Source organism: Parasteatoda tepidariorum, chromosome 10 (assembly GCF_982258835.1).
Source record: "Parasteatoda tepidariorum strain Cologne lab strain chromosome 10, Ptep-v5.0, whole genome shotgun sequence".
Classification (NCBI taxonomy): Eukaryota; Metazoa; Arthropoda; class Arachnida; order Araneae; family Theridiidae; genus Parasteatoda; species Parasteatoda tepidariorum.
In genome coordinates, this window is record NC_141764.1 from 101,036,368 (window position 1) to 101,064,230 (window position 27,863).

The 27,863-nt window shown below is 32.6% G+C and overlaps 1 protein-coding gene across 3 annotated transcripts; it reads left to right on the forward strand.

Annotated features, from left to right (window-relative positions):
- LOC107448259 (cathepsin L-like peptidase) lies at positions 1 to 27,863 on the forward strand. Of its 3 annotated transcripts, none has more exons than XM_087153511.1 (9): positions 1 to 161; positions 4,591 to 4,706; positions 10,194 to 10,346; positions 12,034 to 12,189; positions 16,010 to 16,133; positions 19,105 to 19,199; positions 23,828 to 23,988; positions 25,177 to 25,287; positions 27,736 to 27,863. In XM_087153511.1, the coding sequence occupies exons 1-9, from the start codon at positions 140 to 142 to the stop codon at positions 27,833 to 27,835; spliced, it is 1,038 nt and encodes a 345-aa protein (XP_087009637.1). In that variant the 5' UTR covers positions 1 to 139; the 3' UTR covers positions 27,836 to 27,863. The 3 variants fall into 3 exon arrangements, with proteins under 3 accessions (XP_087009637.1, XP_087009639.1, XP_087009640.1); XM_087153513.1 differs by having other exon boundaries at positions 36 to 161; positions 4,642 to 4,706; XM_087153514.1 differs by having other exon boundaries at positions 104 to 205.

Sequence of the window (27,863 nt, forward strand, 5' to 3'; positions counted from 1 at the left end):
TAAATATTTGTTTGCATGGCAATCAATGCATTCATTTTATGATAACCCTCAAGAAAATACAAAAATATAAAACGATTGTACAGTAGCTTTTAAGTCATTACAATTTGAAAGGATCCTTGGCAGAGAACTTTGAAAAGCAATGGATTATTTTTATTATAAAAGTAAGTCTTCGGAAGGGACACAACTTTCTATGATGAACATTTAAGCAAGTATTATGATGAATTTTTATGTAAACTAATTAAAAGTTTCATTATAAAACTAATTAAATATATTTGCAAGTACCAGATAAATTAACCTACAATAAACTTTTTCTGCATTATATCTTCGGAGATATTTAAGACAATAAAAAAATGTTTGACAATACTGCAAAACTCGTTTATTCAAAGATAATTCAATGTTATTCAACAATTCAATAAATTCGTTTATTCAAAGATGTAGAAAAAGAATTTTTGAAGAAGTTTACTAAATTATTTTTATAGCTTTTAAACTATTTTTAAAAAATTTTAGAGTCTTTTTTATAAATTATTTGAAAGAACGAAAAGTTCTCGAAATGAAAATCTGCAGATATTTATATAATTTTTACTGTGTCATTTTAACTGAGACGTAATTTAAATTAAAATAAAAATTTATATACCTCACAATTAAAAACATTTTTGGCCATCATTAAATAAAATATTAAAAGAAAGTTAAAAATTATATTTTGCATAAAATTATTTTGAAATAAGCGAGTTTAACAAATTTGTATAAATAGCTTTTGAGAGATTTAGAGAAACATACTAAAGATAAATTAGCATGTGAGAACTAAAACTTTCCAAATCTCCTCTGCCTAAAAAACTATATTTTCCAAATTGGAGTTAAAACCCTTTCCTTTTGTGAGAAAAAAACGTTTTAGAGACAGATTTTAAGTCTTAAATTATCGAAAAGGGAGAAAAAATAAAGGCACATTTAAGTTAAGTCCCTCGAAATATTAAGATTGAGTTGTAGCTCATGAAAAGCAGATCAAAAGTTATTAATATTCTGTTTTTCTTTCCACTACACACACACGTCATAGTAGTCTGTCTGTACACTTTAAGAAAAGGGTTGAAGGCCAAATGAAATGATTGAACAAATCCATTAATTATTATGAAATCTTAATTTAATTAGATTCCATAATAATTAAGAGATTTGTACATTATTAGATTAGCAGATATATTAGATTTGGAATTAATAACTGTAGTTATTAATAGATTTGTTAATTAATTATTACCTAACTCTTATGGAAAAAAGAATAAAGATTTTTGAAGGAGAAGGAAAAAAATTGTTGAGAAGTGTTTTTAAAAAATATTAACAAATTTAAAAATTTAAAAAAAAAGCCGAAAAAATATCTCATCATCAGCTTATGCGATTATATCAGAAAAATAGTACTTTTTAATATTGTATTAATATATCCAAATCAAAATATGTTAATACAATAGTGTGAAGAGCACCAAACAAAATTGAAACGAAAATAGAATTTATTAAGCAAAAAATGTAAAATAAAACAATAAAACGAAAAAAAATTCAAGAAAATGCGGAATAAAACTCAAAATGTCATAAATAAAGTGAGTAGTAAATTCAAATGTACTTACACAAACAAGCATTCTACAAAAGTGATTTAAAATGTTTTCCTAATAAGTTTGCCAGATTACAAAATATGAAAATTGAAGCCTCAACTTATCCATAAGGACTCAACTTATCGCGCGTTCTTACTGAAGAACAGAAATCCGTTTGTTTTGTTAGTTACCGTGGATTAGTACAAATCTGGATGTGCACAAGGTAATAATTATACTGGATAATTCAAAGTTTATAATTAATGAAATTGAATTTTAATTATCAAATTTCTAGTATTAATAAGGTTGAATTTAGAGAAATGATTTGAAAAAAATAATTAGTTTAAAAAACTCTTTGTTAAATATTAAAAGATTTTTAGTCACGTATTTGAACTTGGTAATAACATAAATTTAGTTAACAAAGAAATTTTTTTATTATAATATTCAATTCACTCAATGATATTGTATAGAATTCAATTACATCAGCTGATTTTATTGAATTTTGGAAGAGTTCTTCTATTTATTTTTTAAATGAATAATTATTACTACAAATTCTTTAAATTCTATTCATTTGATAAAAAAATGGTTCTTAAATAATTGTTTTTAGAAAGATTAGAATTCCATGTAACTAGTTTATTCAAGTTCAACTCAAAATCATTTCTTTTATCGTATAAATCAACAATGCAGATATTTTTTTCCTTTTTAATACTTTAAGTCCAAGAATCTAAAATTAATATTATCGTCATGATTAAGAAGCAATAGTAATTCCATGGGGTAAATACTACTTAACAAAATTGAATAATTTTGAAAATATTATAAATTATATAGAAATTATAATTATATATATATATATATATATATATATATATATATATATATATATATATATATATATATATATATATATATATATATATATATATATATATATATATATATATATATATATATATATATATATATATATATATATATATATATATATATATATATATATATATATATATATATATATATATATATATAATTTCAAAATGATGATAAAACAAAGGTAAGTTACAAACGAAAAAAGGGGGAAAAAGAAAAAGAAACATAATAATAATAAAAATAACAAACAACTGGGGGAAGAAGAAAAAGATTAATTGAAACAAAAAATGAAATAAAAATCTTCTTCTTTTTTATATTTTGTATATTCAAAGTATGCCGGCCAGGTGGTCGAGTAGTTAGCGCGTCTGACTGCGAAGCCAATGGCTGCGGGTTCGAATCCCGCTCTGGGCATTGATGTTTCTCTCTCTTTCTCTGTTGTCTTCTGATGTATGAATGTGGCCCACCCTATGAACGGGTATTTGTGGCGTGGGTAATGTTGCCGTGACTTTGATTCACAGGGGCCCACTGGGTAACGATAAATAGGCAACACTCCCGGTCTAAGGCGAAAAACGAAAGTTCAGTGCCTGCCGTTATTAAAAATTAAAAAAAATAAAAAAATATTCAAAGTATATTCTCCCCCCCCCCTTTTTTTATGTGTCTGTAATTTACCTTTGCTTTATCTTCATTTTAAATTTATCTTATGAGTTCTATTTACTTGCAGCTTATGCGCAATAAATTATACTTATTGTTTTCCTTAATTTTTTTCGTGTTTTTTTGTATTTATTTATTTTGCTGTATGTATATATATATATATATATATATATATATATATATATATATATATATATATATATATATATATATATATATTGTATATGTTGTTACCGGCAAAGTATGAAAATGTGAGAAGTATTACATACTTTGCCTAAGCATTGTATAGAATGCCCAGGCATTCTATACAATGCAGGATGCTATTTAGGCAAAGTATGAAATAAACGTCCTGATGAGGTTATTATGTAAATGATGTGTATGTTACTGCGAATGAGCGAAATCGGTGATTGTTGACTTTCAACGGTGAATGTTAACAATCACATAGTCGCTTTGGTGAATGTCCGAAATATTTATTACATCCGGTTTGATATTAATTTATTCGTGGATATAATTACATGTATTCGATATTTTAATACTTACTGACGATAGATTAGAAGAAACATCAGTGTTTGCAGTATCGGGCAAATGTATACCGGCAGTGACCCTTGACTTTAAAAAAAACATCAGTGTAGGGTATACCGGGCAATGGCACTTAGCTAGACCTAGTATATATTTCGGACATTTACCAAAGATCCAGTCATACTAGTTCTAGTTAAGTGCCATTGCCCGGTATACATTTGTCCGGTATACACTACACAGATGTTTCTTCTAATCTATCGTCAGTAAGTATAAAAATATTGAATAAATGTAAAACTACCGATTTCGATCATTCACAGTAACATGCATTTCTCAAAAATAAAAATGTTATTCTGAAAAAATACTGAGAGTGCCATTGAAAAGCACTTATTCAAAATGTGGAAAGAAAATTAAAAAGTTATGCAAAGCAAAGTTTTAGCCTTTCGTATTAAGGGAAACAAAATTTTCTTATAAAAAATATGAAATTAACCTACTTGTTGCAACATGGCAGGCTTGATTGACATTTTGAATTATATTTCATTTTATTTTTACATTTAAATTTCATTAAATTCTTCCCTTTCCGTGTAGCACAGTAAAAAAATAATTTTTGTTATTAGTCAAAAGTCACGAGCCACGCGTTGAAAGTCACGCGTTAAAAGTCACGAGCCTCGCCAAGTGATATTTGAAACGAATCGGAGATGTATTTTGTACTTTGCCGGTTTCTCATTTGGCGATCTATAGAATGCCTAGGAAATGTGTGAAATATAAATCATTTCATACTTTGCCGGCTAATTTTAGACATTCTATACAATGCCTAATCATTCTATACAATGCCGGATTTCATACTTTGCCGGTAACATATATATAATGAAACTGTGCCTATCTTTTGTAATCAAAAAGTTAACAAAGTATTTCTTGTTACAATTAGCCCCATTTTTAGTTTAAAGAAAAGCTTTTATGAAAATATCTCTTATTACACATTTTTCAGTTTGCTCTGTTTTCTTTTGGCAAATTCTTTCTTTTATTCACTTTCTACCAGAATTTGAAGGATGCAAGACTTCCAAGTTTAACCCCCAACTGGATGACATTTGGAAACTCTACAAGGTATGCCAGGACAATATTTACGTGTATCATTCACAGTCAGAAACTTCATTAAAATAAAATTATTTTTCATCTGTCATATTGCCTTATAAAAGCAAATTAGTTTTAATTCATATTGTTAGTTATTATTTGTATAATATTCTCAGTTCATCTCTTCATTTTTTTTAATTATTTTAATAACAACTGTTAGCTTTAAATAAATCTCTTAAGCATATTTCATTTCTTGAACCATTTCTACATTAACAATTTTGCTACAAGCCGAATAAAATTGGAGAAAATAAATATCTGCATCCTCACTATAAAGTTGCTTTAAACTTCTGTAACATCTAATTGTATCTGTGGACTTCGGTATTTTATTCACTGCTAGGCAATTTCTAAGGGAGGATGATAATAGCAATCACAAAATTGAAGGTTAAGAAATGGAAAAATTAACATAAATGCGAAATACTGTAAGACTTGTAATGCTTATACAAATTTTGGGCTGTCAAACTGTTTTGTCACATGACAGCGCTGATAAGAACTAGACGCGTATTGAGCGTTGTTGTTCAAAATCAAAATTTTGTTTTTTTTTTCTAATGGCAGATTAAAGACAGTAACAGCATACATAAACATCGAATAAAAATAAGAACAAAAGATGCTGCAACAGTGTCTATTAATCACAACATGTCTCTAGCTTCCCAATAGCGTTCAGTGATAGAATTCTTGAAAAATGCAGGGGGCAGCGGAGAAGTCCATGTCCTCACCAGAACTGCAAAGGGTGCATACCGGGGAAGGAACGATATCATATCTAGACAGATGTTTCCGCAGACAGAATCAAAATTTAAAAGGAAACAATCAATTGACGAACTTGCAATTTTCGATTTGTCATCCCGACTTCATTTAGATAATTTCAGATACCAAAGATTTCGACGTCAGCCGCAGTATTGTTTTAAGGCTTTGGAAATCATTTCAAACAATTGGAATGTGAAGCAGACGTCACGGGGGTGTCGTGTTCCATGTACGATGCCTGCAGAAGACAGGCACATAGTGCTATCTGCAAAAAAGAAACGGCGCGGTACAGTCAGTTAGGTAGCAAATCAGCTTCAAGCTGCTACTGGCAAGCGAATCTCCCAAAAAACTGTAGCCAGACGCTTGCAAGCAGGAGGATTACACCCCCACCGGCCTGTGGTGTGCGTACCATTGTCCAGACGTTACCGTTGCCCCCATTTGTAATGGTGTCTGAACTTACATACTATTCTCAGGTGAGAGTAGATGATCTGAAGTGAGATTGGTACTACGTATAGTCGAGTACACATACATAAAATGTATCCAGCATGAAGTATCATGGTATGAGCTGGCATTATGATTAATGACCCCTCTATGCGCTTCCAACTGGGACTATGATTGGCCAACGCTAGATGAATGTTATTCTGCTGCCTAATGTTCGTTTGTTTCGAGGTGCTGTCGATGATAAATTTGTTTTCATGGACAACAACGCAACATGTCACATCGCACAGTCGCTGGTCGAGGAGCGCGTACAGAGCGAGAATATTCAACTCCTCGTATAGCCAGTAGGTTCTCCAGATCTGAACCCCATTCAAAATATGTGGGATTCTTTGAAAAGGAGTGTTACTTGTCCATAATTCCCTGAAATAAACAAGAACCCCCTCATCCATACACTGACAGAGGAATGGGACAAATCGCTCCAACGGCTGCTAAATTGTGTAGTGCAGAGCATGCCACGACGTCTGGAAAATTGCATCGCTCTCCGTAAGTGGTCATACCCTCTATTGACATCTTATTCCGGGATGCCTACAAGTGGCATTTCAATTTTTCCTTTTCACTTATTCAGTACTAAACGATTATTTTGTGTCTTGAACACATTTCAAATCTTCCAGGTTTCAGAGAACAGTAAGTTATCTTTTTTTTTAATGTCCTAACACTCTGGTACTCTTTCAATTTTTTTATTTGGCCTTTAACCATGATTAATTTATTACTTGCTATGCGACCATTTGTGGTCCGCCTTTAGAAATTATCCAGAAGTGTATTTACTGAGACCAAACACCGTTTACCAAACCCTTTTTCAAATCTTCATGTTACACCGACTGGACATTAACATCTTATATAAAACATGCTAAAAATCAACGAAATTTCCTTTTCGTGTTGTTAACAAAAAAAAATTAAATATCAAGCAACATTTAATTTTGATATTCAAGTGACTGAGCAATCATACGCATGAGCGCTTAATCATGCCTACATTTTTTCAAATATCAGAGGGAAAATACCGCTCTCGCGTGGGAAGCGAAAATCTGAAACAAACTGAACTAAAAGTTGAACAAAAATGAAAGATTAAAAGCTAATAGTTCATATCAGTTAGCAAACTGTTCCATAGTTTGGGTTTAATTTTACTTATCAATTTTCTCAGTTTTAACAACATTGAATTTCGAGCTATTAGGAGGCTCCAAAACCTGCTCGCTTTGTTGACCAACTCATGTGGTTACCTCTTATTCATCACTGAAAACCAAGCCACGGTCTAATTTTATTTTTTTAAAAACTTAGATTGGATTGCACTCTCTTGCATTAGGGGGAGTACTAAATTTTAGCCACCCAATAACACAGAAAAATGGGTCCCTCCCGAGAGTTATTACTCGGCGAAGATGGGCCGGACTGTGAAAAAGCAGTTGCTGCTTGTGCGCAGATTTTTTCCGAATTTGCTTTCATAAACATAAACCGTTCTTCCCTCTTGAACTTCCCAAAAGTTTTTTTTTCATAAATTGACTAAAAAAAGATCATTTTGTTCTTAAATTATGTAATAATTATACTCATATGTCAGCACATTTTATATCTATATTAATTGTTACGAAATAAAAGAATAGCTGATTTTGAAAGAAAATAAAATGAACTGTGGGAAAAAATTAAACTCAAGAGCACAGAATGTGCGGCACAATACGAAGTAAAAAATGAGAAGTTATTTTACTTGTAAATAATAACGATAGCCTTATATGCTATAACAGTTGGCATAGTTCCTATCTTCTTCCTCAATTTTTAAGAATTTCGATATAAATGTTTAAGATTTATATTTGCAACTTCTAATCGCTCTCTCATTTTTTTAATTTATTCATTATTTGTCACTTTTGACATAAGTCAAACGCGAGTTTATAAAATAAAAATCACTAGAAATATACATTTTTCTACTGAAATAAATAAAACATTAGTACTTAAAATAAAAAAAAATGCTTAAAATTGCATTAACTTTCGAACAAATACGATTTTCGAAAAAAAAAACTCTTTAATTTTGCATTTCAAAATGATCCTATAAACACGTCCAATTTCAACTCTGTTTTTTCTTTAAACGGACAGTAGATCGAGCAATATAGTTTTTTTTTATTAAAAATTTAACAGTTGAAATTTCTCGAACTAATATTTGAATCGCAATTTTTGTTTACTCGTTGTACATTTTTCTAAACACCTTCGTAATTTCAAGTTAAGCCTCCATTCTGAGCAGCAAAGCAAAATGAGATACATTTCGTAGAAAAGCAATCGAAATTGAAATAATTCACAAGCAAACGGGAATTTCGAGCAAAAAACTCATAAACTAAGCAAATAAGGCTAAAATGGCCTTTTTAGCAGGTCAAATTCCAGCACTGTGCATGCATTCCTGTGGTTTGGAGAGTGGTACGCATGGTATTTTTTCTTATAATTTTAACAGTTAATAGTTCTCGGACATATCGAATATTATTTCGATTTATCATATTATTAAAAAAAGAAAACTGTGTTAAGTTCATAAATTAAAATGGCCTTTTCAGCATGACAAATTCCAGCATTGTGCTTGCATTCTTGCGGTCTGTAGAGCGGACCGTATGGTATTTTTTCTTACAAATTTAACAGTTAATAATTCTCGAGCTAATTATTTAGTTTTTTTTACTCCATCGCAATCCTTATATACTTTTCAACATATCTTAGCAATTTCAAGTTTCTAAGTCTGATAGTTTCAGCGCAACGGATCAAAATGTAATGTAAAGTTGGACATCCAAAACCAATCAACGAAGAGACTTAATATAGAGAGAACATCTGAAACATTCATAACTATATTATTAATTTTAACTTTATATAAATTTATATAATAAATTTATTTAATAATTTTTTTATTTATAATCTCGACTTTTTTTATTAAAAAAAAGTTCCATAATTAAAACTTTGACAACTTCTGATGGTTTTATTATTAAAAAAAAGTAACCTTTCATAAGTTTAAACTCCACCCTCCCTCTCCCGAGAGGGCGGTAACTTGCTTTTAGGGAAAAAAAAACCTTTTTATTACTACACGAACTATATTTAAGTTTAAAGAATATTTCATAGTAAAGAATATTTCATAATTCATAGAGAGAAGTGCGTTTGATGTACGAAAATCGATCAGCTATTTCATTTTAAATTCTTCCTTTGATTTTTATTCATTTTGCGAGTGTCATATTTGAAAGAATGTGTTATGAGTTTATTTTAAAATAACTGTGCCTCCAAACACTTGAATTTACAATTTTGTACTTATAAATTGAATACATAAAAAGTTTGATGCGATGTATTTATAATTATGAAGCTAATAAAATTACCTTATATGTGACATCCTATAGGCTATGTTGATGGGCGCTCTGTTAGCGAAGTCGACAGAGGCGCAGCTCACATCACCAGAGGTTGTGAGTTCGACCCAGGCCTCCGATTAAACAACCGTGGCTTGATCCGTGGTGACTCAGGGGATAGAGCGTTCGCTTTCTGGTGACGTCGAATTGCAGCGATGGCTGGTCGATACGAATTGAGCACACGGCTCGAACCGACCACAGTGCTGGCGTAAAACATCCTCAGTGGTAGACGGATCGTGGGTTAGAGCCTCCTATCCATCAAGTGAGCCGTAGGGGTTTTATGCAGTTTTCTTCGACATGTGATGCAATTGCAAGTTAGTTCCATGGAAAAAGTCCTCCATGAAGGCAAATTTCTCCCCATACTTGATCCAGGAGGCTCTCTTGACTTCTGGATTGGGTTGAAAATTACGAGGCTGCGGAGTTAGGCAAAGGAATTACAAGGCTAACATTAATAGTCGTAAAACCAAAAATTAGGTCGGCTTTTCAACGACAGTTTTGAAACAAAAAACAAAAAAAAAACATGGCTTGCATCCGCAGCAACGTACACGTAAGACCTACAATGGCTGTAGCCCATCTCGTTGGTTTCTGCTGTGAAAGTTTGGAGAGAGAAGTAGAAGATCAGATGTTGTGCGAATGGTCTGTCCGAGATCTAAATGACATGATATTCCTGGCTGTTAAGAGACCTGGAAAGGTGCTGTGTGCGACACAGATTGATTTTGGCCTTGCCTCTGTTAAAGCGATTCTAGAAAAATTCACAAAATCTTAATTCTAAAAAAAACTTTTCATTTTGTAAACATTTTTATCGATGTACATGTTAATTTACATGTCTTTTTTTAATGAACTGCATATTTAATTGTTTTTGTTCATTCTTTTTTTACAGAAATTGTATTTGAAACATTACAAGGACAAAGCCGAAGACGATCTCCGAAGAGGAAACTTGGAAAAAATAGTCAACGAGATATCGCATCATAACTTATTGGCAGATTTAGGAATGACTAAATTTACTAGAGGCCTCAATAAATACTCTGACTTGGTAAATATTCTTTTAAATACTTCATTAGAATTCCCTCATTTCTACTTTTTGCCATTAGTCTTTCCATCATTCCGTCCATCATCATTTTTTTTTTTACTTCTTTTCATTTTCCCTTATGTTCTTCATTTCTTCTTTACTTCTTGCCTTTTCTAACGAACTTTGTCCATTATTTTATTCCTCCATTATTCTTTTCCTCCATTCATCTTTTCTTCCGTCTCCTTGCTTCCTTTCATACCCCTTCATTTTCCTCTTTCCTGCCTTACTTCCTGCTTTTTTTAATAAACTTTTACTATATCTTGCTTACTTTATTCATTCATTCAATTATTCTTACATTCTTCCATATTTCTGTTTACTCCTCCTTCATTTCTTCGCTCCATCTTCTCTTCCTTCTAATTCGTTTCCTTGCTTCTTTTTTTTTTTTTTTTTAACTACGTCATATTTCTCTCTCTTTTCTTATTTCCTGCCTTTTCTAATGCACTCTTTCTTTCTTCCTTACTTCATTCATCCATTTATTTGTTATTTCTACCACCATCCATTCCCTCCATTCAAATTTTCAGAGCATTATTAAATTTAATAATAAAATTATTATATAACATGACATATGAAAATAAATATATAACAAATATATAAAAATATATATAATCATAAATATAAAATAAAATTTTATTAAATATATAGCGTGATTGATGATTCTCGGGGAGAAATTTTAAAAAGATAAAGTGTTTATAACAGTGATTTCTAGATTTTTTTCGCCCAACTCTAAGTACCTACAGTCTCATTCAGCATTAATTGTATTCTATTAATAAAATAAAAAAAAATTTTATGGCGATAGTATAGCGATTTTATTCATTTTCAAAAATTTCAAATTGTGCTGTTAGGAGGCGCATAGCTGGTGTGACTAGTTAAATTCTCGTCTTCCAGTGTTTCGATTCCTTCAATTCCCCGTGCTTAAGGCTAAAACACTTATCGTATTGTATTATCTCCGATCAAGCCTTAGTAGAACCACTACTGTAATGCCATGGTTTCAAGGCCGGTAAAGTACCAGCAAGTGAGTAGTGTGGTACGGAGATCGGGTTACAACTACCAGCCTCTGCCTTCCGATGAAAGCTGGAGTAACGTAAGGCATGCATCAGCATTTACTTCGGATCTTATTAAGGATGAATTCCAAACCATCACCAATAGCTCTAAATGTGGCTAATGGCCTATATTCACAGATGTCTCAAAAATGCGAAAAGAGAAACAGATTAAAATTGAAATGTATGTTTTACTCCATTCGTATGAGGAAACTTGAAAATTTATTCTTCCCAAGTTTCAAAACTAATAACAATGCTTTTCGATAGATGGCGCTGCTGACTGCTATACTCTATAATATTTTCTTCCGCATGACAGACTATTTCAAAGTAAATATTTATTAAGTCGTAAATTATCAGTACACCATAGTGTTGCTGCAATAAGGGGCGGCTATGTTTTACAGTTTTTCGTGGTTAACAGCCTCACATGTTAATCATTTTTTAATTATTTTTGTCACTTGTTGCCAAACTCTTCAGGCTACCTTAGAGGAACGCAACAGACCTTTTATCTCTTTCCGCTTTCCTTTAATTGAATTTTTAAATCATCGGTCATTTTGTGTTACCCCATCAAGCACTATTTATTACGATTTATTGATTGGGTTTATTTTTTTTTTCAGACCAAAGAAGAGTTCCAGAAATATTTAACTGGTTACAGACCAGAAATTGATACAAAACAGAATAAAACACATCAGAGGTCAAAGAGAGCTAATACATCGTTGCCAAAGAATATTGATTGGGTAAAAAAGGGAGCTGTCACACCTGTACCGGATCAGGTAAGCGTAAATGTTTAATACCAAGCTCCATGTATCGTTTAAGGCCGTGATAGCCTGGTCGGTAGGGCACTGGGCCCATGTCCGAGTGTTCGTGGGTTCGAACCCCACCGGTCGAAGACTCCCCGCGTAGTAAAGTGAATGATGCACGTTAAATCTGTCGAGTCGCAAAAGTCCTCCATAACAAATCAAAACCTCTGGGAGTACTGGATTGGAGATCGATCGTTCTCTGATTCAGGTCAAAATTACGATCTCTGGATGAATGAATGGGTGTATGAATGGGTTCGCCCTATAAGCGGGTGCGACGCATCGTGTGGCAGAAGTCAAATTCTTGGCCATAGATGGCTCCACTGGAAAACAAGAGCAATCGCACCCCCTCTGCCTAAACAGTCAACAATGTATCGATTCTTGTTGTGATGGCCTCTAATGAGCACAGTTCTATAGAGAAATACAGAGATAGTTTTATAGAACGACGATTATAGCCACTTTGATATTTAAAACCATTTGCACTCAATGTCTCAGATAATTGTTCCTAGATGGCGCTTGAGTTGTATGGCAGCAGAAGTTTTAGGAATCATACCCACTGCATGTGAATCACTCACTTACTATTGTCGAGGGTACTGAGAACTGATTTGTGAGTTTTCGCAGGAGAATATCTTTCACTCATCAGGTTCTCATTCTCCCTCGGCAGTGATAGGAAATACGCAGATATCATGAATTATATTTACTTAATATATTTTCATTTTCAATGAAATAAAAAAAATAATCGTGTTTAATTTTTTTCATAACTGTTACATCTCAAAAAAAAATATTAAACCTGCTTTTCTATCAATAAAATCAATAAGGGCATCTTCGGATAATTATTTTTTGTTTTTCTTAGTTCTGCATGGAGTATTCTTTTAATTTCATTCTAATCGACGAGTGGAACAAAGAGGACCACATCTTCATAAATCACAACGAAGCGATATTATATTAAATAATCATATGAAATATTTAATTTTACATAAAGGGTTTAAACTAGAGTAGTATAATAATTATTTAAAAGGTCAAAGTGGAAAAAAAAATTTTAATCGTTTTATTTCTTTTACTTTTTTTTCTACTAATAACGTTTCATTTCATTTTTTTCTTGTTTGAAAATAGTTTTAACATAATTTTATTTTATTTAGTGCATTAAGCTATTGATATTTAAATTACAGTAATAATATAGTGTTTTAAGAAAAATAATTTTAATAAATAGTACTCATAATAATCAAATTTATGAATTTTCGTTCATTAACTTCATATTTTGTTACTTAACTTGTTTTATAAACAAATTCAAACTGTAGTTATCATGAAAATATTTTTTAAAAAATTTTTTTCGGCATCTTGCACAGATTGCTAACATGAACAACGGTTTTAAAATTAATCTACCAAAAGCATTCTGCGTTAACATTCGAAAAGATTTCTCAATCTTTTCTAAATTTAGAAGCATGCTAGCCCTATTTTATATCTTTTTAGAAAATTGGCTTTAGGAATTGACGACCCACTCTTGTTTTTATTTTATAGTTTTGATGAGAATTTATGCTTCGATTTTGCTCAATAAATTATGCGAAATTCTGTAAACACCTCACTGAATTTTTTTTCCTTTCCACTTTTTAATTATTATATCTCCCCTATTTTGAATTGGCCGTTCATGCGTCATTTCATCGTTAGTTTTATGCATTCAAATCAAGTTAATTTTATGTTATCTGATAATTTCTGTTGAAAATTTTTAATTCAAACATCTGTTGTTGTTTCGTTGCTGTTTCTAATCCCTAAGAAATCCATCCTAATTAGACCAATTCCATAAGTCCAAAAATGTCAAGAAAGTCTGAAAACAGATGAGGTTCTGAAAAAACCTCGTCGATCTGAACTAGACTCATGGTACAGGGGAAAGTGTTCTGTTGGCCTAAAGTGACCTGGAGCACCAAAGGTAGAAGACTGATTTAGCTCCATAGTTTCACCTGCTAGCATTAGCTGGGCATAATGGAATGGCCTTCACGCCTAGGGTGGCCCTACCAGGAGCTAAGCTCCCGACGTACTTCGCCCATTCCGCCCAGTGGCACCCCCTCGCCCCGGTGAGGCAGCTAGCAGGATTTGAGGGGGATTCAAACATCTGTTTTATCGTAATTCGGTGATTTGGTAACTAACTCAGTAAATTACGATAAAGCAGCTATTTCTGATCCTATTTCAATGCAATTTAAAACAATAATTATTCAAAGCCTTCAAATTACCATAATTTAGATTAATTAGTGGTTGAAATGCGCATGGAAAGTCATTCCGTAATAAGGATATATAATATTTCTCATATAATATCTATACATAATAATAAACGCGGCTGTCTGTCTGTCTGTCTGTAATCACAATATATCGCCCCCAGAAGCCTCGCCCAGGCACGAAACTCGGCACATAATTGTGTTTTGACATAATGAAGAAGTATTTTTTTTCTTTTTCAAAAATTTGGATTAGTTTTTTTAGTTATCAATCATTTTGTAAGAAAATCTATGCCTTTTCGTCTTCAAAGAACCATACTCAAAAAACTATTAAAAAAATGCATATACTTTTCTCCACTCTTATAAATGTATGCTAATGCGAACCTTACAATTGGAATATTAATTTTCGACAACTTAAACCAATAATATACGAAGGAATTAATAACTTAATTGGGTATACTATAGCCTACGTCACGGATCGTGTTATTCCTACTAAATTTAACTAGTAAACAGCATTTTCTGCGAACCTCATTTCTAGCAACAAGTAAAAGCATCAAACGAAGTGTCTTGTTATAAGTCGCTACTCGCCAGGTTGGAATTGTATTAGTCTAGTTCCTTTGGAAATAATTTACATTGTTGTTTTACCGAAGTTTATGAATTTAGTAAACATATTTAAAACTCAGTTTATTAATTAAATTAAAAGGTAAATGTTATTCCTAGTAAGTGGAAGTAGTTGTGCTTTTTTCATATTATACCCAATTGTAATTTTCGCATTAGTTTACATTTATCAAAGTGGAGAAAAGTTTAACTTTTGTATTAAAAATGTGGCAACATATTCGATACGCAAATAGAACGCTTCGCTTTCATATATTTGTCGCTGTTCATAATTGTTATAATAAGTTTTTCTTCTTCTTTCCACGCTCTATTTTTTTTTCTTAAGTTTTATTTTATTGCTGTTTCTTAAATATGTTATTAACTGCGCTTTAATTTTCAGCTATTGGCCAATGATGATTTCGAAAGCAACTTTTGTGTTCTTTTACAATTTCTGATGCCTTTTTTTTTAAAAAAAAAAAGCAAGTCTCCACCTAATAGTTATATTATAGGTTAGGTTACCATAGGCCTTAGGTTACCATAGCAAAGTTACATCTTCAAACATCCTCAAGAGCTATAACACATCTGCAGCAGAACTGGATATGAAGACAAAATTGCAGGACAGGAACACTTTAATTGTCCACTAATCTTCAGATTTCCTGCTATGTTTTAAAAAACTTTATTTGTGAAAACCATTAGCGTGGCGGACAGCTGGCCGCCTTAGGCGGCTAGTTAATAATATTTCTCAATGTAAATAGTAAAAATTTCTAAATTACAACAGATAGCTCTCAGCGCAGCAATGTAAAAGGATTAATTGTATTCAGTTTTCTCTATGGCACTGTAAAATGAACATCATTCTTTGTTTTTGCTATTAAATATATTGTGTTAAAGGCGTTTGTAATAATTTAAAATCCCGAGAGCATCGTATTTTAACAGCCACTTTGACTCTAAAATCACTGTTCTTATATCACTCATAATATAATTTCATTCATCTCCATTAGGGTCATTGTGCCAGTTGCTGGGCTTTCGTTGCTCTGGGATCGCTGGAGGCTCAACAGTATTTCAAAACTGGAACTCTCAAAAGTCTCAGCGTTCAAAATATCATTGACTGTGCTACAGAAAAGGGTAAGAAGAGATCATTAACAGTGATGTTCAAAATGAATTCAATACAGTAGGGGGGGGATTCATTTGGGACGTTCTTAAATGAGTCGCCGCATTATCAAAGATTTTTAATTTTTGATTAAGGAGAAATGTGTTGCTATAATATTCATTTCTTTAAAAAAATTAATTCGATTTTTTTAAAGTTAAGTCATCGATACAGAATATCCCCTTAATTCAAGACCCATATTTTCTTCTAAAACAAATGCCTAATTATAGAAAATGCCAATAATTTACAATTCAGAATCGCTTACAACGCCATCTGAAGGAAAGCTGCAGAGATAAGTGTTCGTTTCTCGAAAATGATACGAAATAGGGGGGAAAAGTTATTGGCGATCGAAATGAACTACAGATGGCGCAAAGCAGAACTCTCTACCTATGGCAACACTTCGTATGGTATCACCATGAGCGTGTAGTCATTGGAGAATGATGTACGTCAGATTCTGTCTCAATTTTCAAACTTTTAAAGTTTTGATGCTGTATGGAACTCAAAATTGCATTAAGCATAGTTCGGAAAGAAAGCTGTGGGGAAATTTTGGAAAATATTTTTGAGAGTTAAGTATGAAAAATAATATGGTAAGACAAAATTTTGAAGTACATTCGCAAGCAGAGAGAAATGTCAAGATATAGGACCGGTCTTCTGTATTCAAGTCTTGCGATCACGAATATCGCTTGAGTACGAACACACACCTAGCGAGCATTAATGCTAAGAAGGAAAGAAAAAATGTTCACAGCGTGTATTCGTTGGTTCGGGATTTCATATACTGTGAATCTTTGAAAACAAACACTTTATATAAACTACTAAATACAAAACACCTTTATTTTCAAATTTCTCTTTAGCTTTGCAACCAGGCAACCATTATTATACCTATGTATGCTAAACTGAATAAAGTTAAATGCAGGTGGAGCTATTTGTAAGACAATCAATGAGGCTTCTCGGTTACTTTCTCCAAATAATTTTCACGCTAAAACCCGGAGTTTTTTTTTTTTCTTCAAATTTTCAAGAATTGTATTGAGAATTTATTCCATCGCCGACTTTGGTATTTCTTACCAATTTTTTTGTTTAATATTTAGAATGATATTGAAGAGAAGAGGAAATAATCTATTAAATTTTGAACAAATAAATAGTCAATATGGCCGATAACACTCTAAATACACCAATTCACTCATTTCAATATTTTTAATTCACGATAAACACTGCGCTCTGTTCAAAAACGTATCATACCAAAATCTTATGAGTGGCGATGGCGAAAGAAAATTTAATCCGTTACTGTTGTTACCAATGCCACTGTCGTCCAATGCCAGCCCTCCTGCTTGAAATCAAGCGAAATTATAAGGCAGAGAGTGCTTTTCTTGTTTTTTTTAGTGACCAATAATATGACTTCAGTCACACACAGGTAACAGCCCGTTTCACAAGGTGGACTGAGATGGCACCCTTAGCATTTTTTTTCATTCATCCACAAATCGAAGTTTTGACATGAACCACTAAACGATTTATCTCCAATTCAGAATTCCAGAAGTATTTATTTGTTATGGAAACTTAAGGGCTTTATGAGCCCTAAAGACTTCGGCCGGTGGGATTTGAACTCCCGTTCTCCCGAACACGAGTCCAACGTCCTACCAACCAGGATATCCCGGCCCCTAAATTTAATTATAATCATAATAATGAAACTCCTTACGTTAAACGAGCCGGTTCAGCCTTAAAAATCCAATCCAATATCGCTGGATAAATACGCTAGAACTTTTTTAAGGTCCGTTTCGGTGCTAGAAAACTTGTCGTTTGCATTCAGTAAATCGTCCATGGCTGCAGGTCACTCGAAATTTACGGGACTGTTCACGATTCATACAAAAAAACAATTGCTGAGGTGACTTTGGAGATGCGAATGGGCTCACGATTGGTGACTCGAAATCAAAGTTTTTGTTTACCTCTCTGAATCAGCGTGAGTGATTTTATCACATGCAGTGAGAATGGACCAATGGACTCGAGTGGACTCCCAATAACACATAAATCTGCACCAATCTTTATCATGGATCACATGCAGGGTGAGTAAATGCAGTGATTTTAAACTTGGAGAGAAGATAGAGTGCATCATAATGATTGATAATTGCATAGAAACCCATGGCCATAAACGTCATTGTACGCCACTAAGGGTGCTCTCCTATTATGGAGCGTCTATTCATGTGTATCTAATGTTATTTTTATCCTATTATGGAGCGTCTATTCATGTGTATCTAATGTTATTTTTCTAAATTATCTTAATTTAGGTTGTTTTGATAAAAATTACATAGAAATAATCTCAAAAATAGCTCTTATATCGTAATTTAATAATTTTGAGGCCGATTTGGCGAGTAGTTTATGTTGGAGAACTTGATTAAAGTGAAGCCATCTTAGAGTTAAGTTGACCATTTTGCTTCTAAGCCTATTTAAATGCAATTTTCGACAATAATTACTTTAAAGCATAAAACTATGAGAAGTATTTTATATAAATAAAAGTTCAAAGGCTCTTGAATAGGAAGTTTATTGTCTCTAGCGGTAAACAATGACACTTTTGGATTGCTTAGCAATTCTGAAGCTCTGCTCCAAATACTCATCCAAGCTTGTTATCTCCTTGGAGTGCTGAACCGAGTACTCATGTTTAACATGCTTGCTTTAATATGCTATTCAATACATTTATATTTTAACAGATTATGTACGTAATTATTTTTAAACAAACTCTAATCAATTTTCGGTACATTGTTTCAAAAAATACATAGCCGAATCGATTGATAAAATTTTTACAATTCCAGCTAATTAAAAAAAAAAAAATTCAAAAGTTAATTGAAAAAATATGGGAATACTGTAGCATTTTCATCAATTTCTGAAAAAAAATGTAAAAAAAATTATTTTTTGAAATTTTAAGATAAAAGTTTCTAAAACTGTTTTCTAATACATATTTAGGTCATGGTTGTGATGCAGGATTAATGATTACAGCGTATAAATATGCAAAGAAAAATGGCGTCGATACACGTGATGTTTATCCTTATAAAGAAAAGGTAAATATTTATTTAATAGGGGTTCACTTGGAAAAGCAAATCATAGTTAAAAACGTAGCATTTAAGTAAATTTACAAATGTAAAGTGCGCGAAATAAAAAACGGACCACCCTGAATAATTTTTAATCTACTGATCGGATCTTCCCGTTCTAGGACTTAATCTAAATGGCTCGAAGAGGCGACCTCAAATATTCTAATTAATTAGTGCTGACGATATTTTAAGTAACGAAATCAGACGTAGATACGTACTTTCTCTGGATAAACATACCTTTTTTTTTAGATGGATTCGGATATCTGACCCCCAAAATATAGGGGGCAGTCCCAATCTGGGAAATATGTTCCCCAAAGTTTGGATCTCCTAAGATTAATTTTATTTTTTGCGAATTTCGAAATATCTCGAAAACTTTTTAAGCGAATTAAAAAAAAATTGCAGACAACTATAAAATTCGTTTGGATGGAGATAATGGCAAGCAAAAATCAAATTTTTGTAAGTATTTATTAATTTTTATAATTTTATTTAGTAATAATCGAAAAAAAAATTTGAGTTGTAAGGTATAAAATTTTTTGCATCCTATTAAAGTTTATAATTTTATATGTCGAAATACAAAATTTGAGCTACAGTGGTCAAATAGTTATTGAAAAATCAAATTTTTAAAAAGTCGTATATTTAAAATTCGATTTCTCAAGAGGCATCCAACAGATTTCAGTCAAATTTTATATTTTACCATTTAAAATTACGCACTTTAAGATTATGCAAAAAAAAAAAAAAACAATACCTTACCATTCAAAATTTTCTTCAATCTAAATAAAATAATAAAAAATAATAAATATTTACTAAAATTTATTTTTTGCATGAAATTATATTTGAACAAATGGATTTTATAGTTTTTCAATTAGATTAAAAAGATCTCGAGATTTAGAAAAAAATCAAATTAATATTAAAAGGGTCCAAACTTGTTATCCTTCTCCTGAGCAAACTAAACTGAGCTAACATCAGCCTGAGGAAATATTAGGGAGAGTAATTACGCATGCGCACTTCGAGTACGCGTGCGTCAGTCCTGATAAGATGCGCATGCTCCCGGAAAAAATATCATACTTATGTAAGTGAAAATAATACTGAAAGAAAACACAAATAATTAAATTCGAAAAGGATAACTTCTTTGAAAAAAACGCGCTAAGAAGCAGCAGAAATTTCATAAAAAGTATCAATACAGGAAACGAAAGAAATAAAAACAAAAACATGACCACCGAAGCCGACGTCTTCAGGGGATACCGGCCCCGGTTGACCACCGAAGCCGACGTCTTCAGGGGGTACCGGCTCCAGTTTTTAATGGCTACCGGGGCCGGTAGGCCGGTACCCCCTGAAGACGTCGGCTTCGGTGGTCATGTTTTTGTTTTATTTCTTTCGTTTCCTGTAAGTGAAAATAAGAGATTTTGCAAAAAAAACGCAAGTTAAAAACGCTAACATAGTGGAATATCATTTTAACTTACAAAATAATATAATCAAAAATAATCACAAAATCAGAACAAACATTTACAATAGATGTAGACTACTTTTTTAAAGATGCGATTCATGCTTTGCTTTACGTGAAACTGTGACTCTGTGAACAGAAAAATTGGGTAGATTTTGATGAATTCCGCCATAAAGAATGCAACTTCTTCCTTTTCTGCTTAGTATTATTAAAAAAAATATTATAGAACTTCTATTGATTATTTAATTTCTTTGAACTAAATTATATAGTTGAAATAAATATAAATTATAATTTTGAAATAGCTAAAGTATATCTAGTTTCTTATGGAACTAAGACAATTAAACAATCATAATGTTAAACAAAAACCAATAAAAATATTTTTTTATTGAATGAATCAATGGTTGAAAGATCACACGATTCATTTCTGAATTTCATCAAATTCGCATTTCGTGTCCATATTTTTTAGTTCGAAGGTAGACTTAAACAAAAAACAGCATTTAACAGCTATAAACGGCGTTGTAGTTTTATCTTTGTAGAGTAAATCCCACCAATATAACATAAGTATAAAAACGAGGATCACGGGAGAGAACATGGAAGTTGACGTAAAAGTGCCAAATCTCCCTTTATTCAAAACAGAGTAACTTTGTTAATCTTTCAACTACTGTTGACTGCCACGTTGCCACCAAGTTCTTCTATAAAATATTTAGGATTGTTTTACAGTGTGAATATTATCTGAAAAGTTTGAAATACAACATTCTATAGAATGCCAAATGAGAAACCGGCAAAGTATGAATCTCCTATTCGTTTCAAATGTAATTCAAAATGCCATGAATGCAAAAGTTGTATTTAAAATATACATCCGTCTGTTTGGTAAGCAAAAATATAAAATTACAGCTCACCAATTTTGTTGTAACAATATACTTTTAGTTGTAAATGTTATTTCCGAGAATTATTGCTTAGAAAAATGATTTATGTTCACTTGTAGTTGTAGATCTTAATAAGGGAAATTATTTGGATGTGGGAAGTGGTGGCTCAAGTGTTCGTTTTAGTACATATATTTTTCATTGTATAATTTCACCTGTTTTATGCCAAGAAACAGCAATTATTGCATAGGAATCATCGAGGTTAGTGAGTGTCAGCGAACCTAGTTATATATACAACTATAGTGAACTTAGATATTGTATATGTAAAAACAGATATTCAAAATAGTTGATAAGAGTAAAAACAGTGCCAGGTGTATAATTACGCTTAAAGAAAATTAAATTATATTTATGAAAAGTAACTTCTATAGAGTTTTGACTTAATTCATAGTTCGCTTGTTTTGTTTGATAATGTTCGCCTTTCATAAATCAATTAAATATTCCTCCTTGGTTAGAGAGTAATATTAAATTTAGAGGTAGAAATAAAAATTTTATTAAAAATTCACTAAACACTACCTGAGCAACAATAAATTCTGTTTAAATACAGGAGGAAACAGAGTAGTTAAATGGCGATTCATTAGAAACAGCGACGAGCTTCATCGGGTAACCAGACTGTTTTTGATGTTTCCATCTTGTTTTTCTCACTAAAATGTTGCTTAATCTAAATAACGTGAAGTCACCAGGAAGAACAACGTATGATAAATAAAATAAAAAAGTATTTTAGCTTGTGTCAGATTAGTTTCTTTGGATTATGCTCTGTTTAATCTTATAACGTAAAATCTCCGAGAAATGTTTGCATCAGAAAATAATAAATAGAAAAAATGGTAATGTTTTATCTTTATTAATTTTATTAAAATATACATTTCGGTTTAATGCATTACTTTTTTAGTATTAGTACCTATTCGTTATTTACTTTTTTTACGCTGTACGTAGGGTATTTAGCTAGCAATATATTAAAATTATGAATCTTGGAACTAAGGTTGGAAGCTAAGGTTTATTATTCCATCCATATTTATCAAGAATTATCATCCATTGAAATCATCAAAGAAAAATTGGTAACTCCAAAAAAAATAACTAATTGGCAGCGAAAAGAAGGATAGCTCATATAATAACGATATCTCAAAAAATCGATAAGTTTTCGCTGTAAAAAAATAATTCTCGTTGCTATCTTAAAACTCAATATGCATTATTTATATGCATTATTTCGTTTTTTTTTTAAATTTATAAAATAAGTTTTGTATAAACGAACAGTTGTGGCCCCTGGCTGGTAGGGTGTTGAACCCATGTCGGAAATATCGTGAGTTTGATCCCCTCACGCCGAACACTCCACGTGTACAAAAGGGTCATGAGTGCCAGCTAAATCAGTCGGGGTCACAAAGTCCTCAAAGTTCCCATAACAAATCAATACCTCTGAGAGTACTGGATTGGAATTGCTGAGTCGATGGTGTGTAAATGTGTCCTCATTGTAAAACGGGATGTGAAGTATGTATGTTGTCTTCGGATCCTCTTCAGGGATACTTCCCGTGCAGCTCTAGTAAAGAATCTAGAAAGAAGCCCAGTTCTTAGAATACGCAACAAATAAGGTGAACTGCTCAGTTCAGTATGAGATACCAGAAAAAAAAACTTACAGTTTGAGCAACATACTCAAATTGAACAGAGCATCCTATTTACTAAGATCCAGCTCTTCAGAAGAAAAGTGACTGTCACGGGTATGTCATCTGTCTGGCGATTCTACGTGTATGGTTGTGTTCCTTCTTTCTCAAAATATGTTAGCAGATTTAATCAACATAAATTATATTAATGTATTTCAAAGGAATATATTTATTACAGTACCGTTTATCAATAATGTGAAATACAGAACAAACCAATGATAAATAAAAAGAGAAACATTTTGTTCTCCTCTCCAAATGGGCTTGGGAGGACAGAAGGGTTCAAGAACTTCTGCCCGTAAATGTTATTTCTTCTTTTATACGCATGGAACACACCCAAACTTTATAGGGTTGGTTTACATTATGCCCACGGAAGCTAGCCTTCTTCCTTTATGTTTATTGTTTGGCTTTAATGCGACGTAAATAAAAGTACCGTACCGTATAAACGGACACATAAATAAATTGGTGAAACGGAAAAATATAGTTTTTTTTTCAATCTTAATCAACGTTACTAGCTGAAAAATGAAGGGAAAAAAACTATTTTCTTGAAGTTTTCTGAATCCATTGCAGAGTAATTGTTATTTTCAGGAAGGGAAGTGCATGTTTGATGATTCAAAAGTGGGGGCTACTTGTTCTGGATATAAAATCCTGCCCAAGGGAGATGTGGAAGAACTGAAAAAGACGGTGGCAACTATTGGTCCTGTAGCAGCGGCATTCAACGGACACTTGGACAGTTTTCATGACTACAAGTAAGGATTTTAATTTAAAGAAGACATACAATCTCTGTTCAAAGGCTGAAGTAAAGGGAAGCAAATGAGTTAATGTGGTTACATTTTTACTATGTTAACAATTTTTTTAAAAAAAATAGTTTATAACTTATTTTTAAAAACTAAAGAATACAGGTTTAATACTCATATTTTGAGAGTCAAAAATATAGTGTGAAAGATAATAAAATTACATTTTTTCCGAGAAGTACGCTTCTGTGTATAATTTTGTAAATTAAAATATTTTCTGCACTAATTAATTATGTAATATATTTTTTTGACCGCCGACCCAATTTCTTGGGTTTACGACAACTAATGTTCAACTCCTTAGCCTTGTAATTTTGAACACTAACCAAGAGGACAAGGGAATTAACTCCAGAATCAAGTACAGGGAGAAATTTGCCTTCTTGGATGACTTATGGATGGAAGTGATCCGCATTTGCGTTACATGGAGAGGAAAACCACGAAATCCTCCCACGGTTAGCCTAATGGCAAAGGGACTTTAACCCATGACCCGTCTACCACTAAGAATATTTTACGTCAGTACTGCGGTCGGTGCGACCCGGGTACTGAATTCGAATCGACCAGGAATTCGAACCTGGGTCACCTCATTGTTAGGCGAGCGCTCCATTCCGTGAGCCGGCAGGATTACAGATTTTTGTTTTATTTTATAACTGTCGTTGAAACAGTAAACCCAATGTTTTGTGCTTACGACTACTATGGTTATAATTTTTTCTACTCGTTGTAATTTTTAACCCAACCGAGAAGAAAAGGAACTTCTGGATAAAGTAATGGGAGATTTTTGCCTTCGTGAGGACTCGCATTTGCGTTGCATGGAGAAGAAAATCGTGAAAACCTGACAGCAAGAAGAATCTAATCTACCAGGATATTTTACGCCAGCATTGTAATCAATGCAACCCGGATGCGGAATTCGTATCTACCAGCCATCGTTGGGATTCGAACCCGGTTGACCTCATTGGCAGGCGAGCGATCTTCCCCCTGAGCCATCACGACTCATTGAGATTATTTGTAGCTCAATGCGCGAAAATCCAATCAATAAATCAAAAATAATTTGTTTGCTTTTTTTTTCTTTTGCGGTTAAATAGAATAAGAGCGTGCAAAGTTCTGAAGACAAGTCATAAAAGAAGAATGTGATTTCTTTTGTGATTACAGAAGGGGAATCTACGACGATAAAGATTGTAAGAGCGACGACTTGAATCACGCAGTTCTCGTAGTTGGTTATGGAACTGAAGACGATACAGACTACTGGCTCATAAGGAATAGGTAATGAATAGTTTCTTTCTTTTCTTTAAAGAGATACCTGCAATAATCTCGATTCTGACGGGTTGTTGAAACGTGACTTTTGTCTACGTTAGCAACTGATCTTCCCATTCTATTTCGAGAAAGCCCAGCCCGTCCAGTATTCATTCTCTTAAGTGACACATTCTAAATTCTTTTACGAAGATTATTTCTCAAAGATTTCCATTCTTACACTCTGTATTTACACAAAAACAGGCACGAAGCCACGTGGAACATAAACGAACTTAGGTACGAAAAAGAAAATATATCCCAGTTGCAATAAAATACAATAATAAATCTAAGATAAGTAGAGGAGAAAGAATTAGATGGGGCTCTGTACTTAAATTAACTTATCGTTCATCAACATAGTAATGTATGTAGAAAAACTTTACTCAACTTTAATTCGCTATTTTAAGATGAAGTGGCTGGGTGGCGCAGTTGGTTTGTCGTCGGCCTTCTGAGCTCAAGTCTGCGGGTTCGATCCCTGGCCCAGACACCGGATTTTCGGGATGCAGAAAATCCTCAGAGGCCATGTCGTATGATTATGCGGCATGTAAAAGATCCCTGGAGTGCCTTATTGGCTCTTGGCATTTCCGGCAAAATTAAATTCCTAGTGCACTTTAGCATCCAAATAGAGTCTCGGTGCTGCCATCTAGTGTGGCAGAAACTAGACGTCCAAATTAACATGACTAACGGTATCTCACCCATTGTGGTGGTCCTGAAAGAGTGAATACCACCTCTGGAGAACGCACTAGTTCTGCTCATCGGCAAGACCGATTGTGCAGCTCATTGGAAATAAAAAAAAAGATGAACTGACGCTGACGTCATAGGTCACATGTGTGGGTATGGGAGCTCTTCTTCTTCTTGAGGTGCAAGTACCCTGTTAACAAGTTTAAATATTGGACTATAGAAAGTTTAAAAAATTAGGCTTATTTTTTATTTAATTACTATCCAACATGGATCTTATAGTATAGTTCGTTCACCAGGAGTTGGCACTTGGCTTGGCCTTCGTCACGTGGTATCCGACGATACTATTTTGCTATTTTTAGGAGTAGGATGTAAACGATCCGGAACAAGGTTGCTTTTGGAGATCGTATGTCAAAAATATTAATTTTTCAATTTTTATGTGCATTTTTTGACATTAAATATTTCATAAATTTAATGATATTTCTTTCTTTTGAGTGAATAGGTTGTCCTTTTTGAGACATTTTGCTGCAATGTATTTAATTAGCTGTAGTAACGAAAGTAATAGCAGAAGATCAAGCGAAGTAAGTGACTGAAAAAGAATCCACTGTTTACGTTTGGCGAGCAGTAAGGGTTGTCTCAATTTCAAGCGCGGGGACGTTTCTCCCTATACTCCCTGTCCTTAAATGAACTCTTCGTCCAAGTGCCAACTCCTGATGTACGAACTATACTTAAAATTTTTCACGCTCCAAAAATATTACGTAAAAAGAGGATCTGCTGAGCACATAACTGAAATTTTCAATCGCATCCAGAAATTTGAATATATAAAATGATTCAAAATGATACATCCTAATAACTTTTAGGCAGTATCATTCGTTCACTAAATATTAATATCATAACAGAGAGTAGCTCACGAGAAAAATTGTAGCATCATTGGACGAAAAAGTGGGGAAAAGATAAACCTTTTGGATGATCTATATTTTGTGAGGCAATGGACAACTAGTCATATTTTTATGATGTAGTGAATTATTCGAGTTTATACTCAAAATGTAAATATTCGCCAAATAGTCATTTTGGAGTGTGCTTCTCCTCCTCACAGGGAAAGAGAATTTTCTATCGCCTTCATTACTAATTTAAAATTTAAAGTGTAGAAAAAAGTGAGTTCAGACATACCATGAAGTTTCAAATACTGATAAGAAAATTTTAAAATGAAAATAATTATGAGCTTACGCAAAGGAGAAGTTCTCTTCCAATAATTTGTTTGCATTTTGAAGTATTTTTTACAGCACTTCATGACAGATTTGCCTGAGCTTATTTTTTCTTTCCTTTAAATCTTAAATTATTAATGAAGGAGAATTTTCTTCTGCTGTCCTCCTAACAAATCCCCTTTTTGTAGCTTTCAATAGCAACAATGTTGAGGTAAATATTTACTGAGAAAACAGTTAAGAGCCATAAAAAAGTTTCTGAAAATACAATTCAAAAATCGCATTAAAAAAATGGAATTTCCAGTAAATTAAAAGTAATGGATATAATTTCGCTGCACTTTTAGGGGCTTACTATAAAGTGCAGCATTTCTAGTTATATGTGCGTAGTTAAATATTTAGGAGTGGTTCATAAGGTAAGTGTAGAAACATTTTAATATTTGTTTTTGATCTCGATATTGCGCTGAATCCAATGCAATGAATAAAATTTTAGGTCCACGTGAATTCATTAAATTAGGATCAACTGTATTTTTTTTTTCTTTTTTAGTTGGGGAAAGTCATGGGGTGACAATGGATACATGAAACTGCTGAGAAACTCAGAAAACTTATGTGGAATTGCTACCAGGGCATCGTATCCTATGGTTTGAGAGTTAATAAAAAAAATTTCTGCAGCAA

Coding starts and splice junctions, on each gene's coding strand:
- LOC107448259 (XM_087153511.1), top strand. CDS start 140: ATGGATTATTTTTATTATAAAA. Junction 19,200..23,827: donor TTTATCCTTATAAAGAAAAG/GTAAATATTTAT, acceptor TGTTATTTTCAG/GAAGGGAAGTGCATGTTTGA. Junction 23,989..25,176: donor GACAGTTTTCATGACTACAA/GTAAGGATTTTA, acceptor TTGTGATTACAG/AAGGGGAATCTACGACGATA.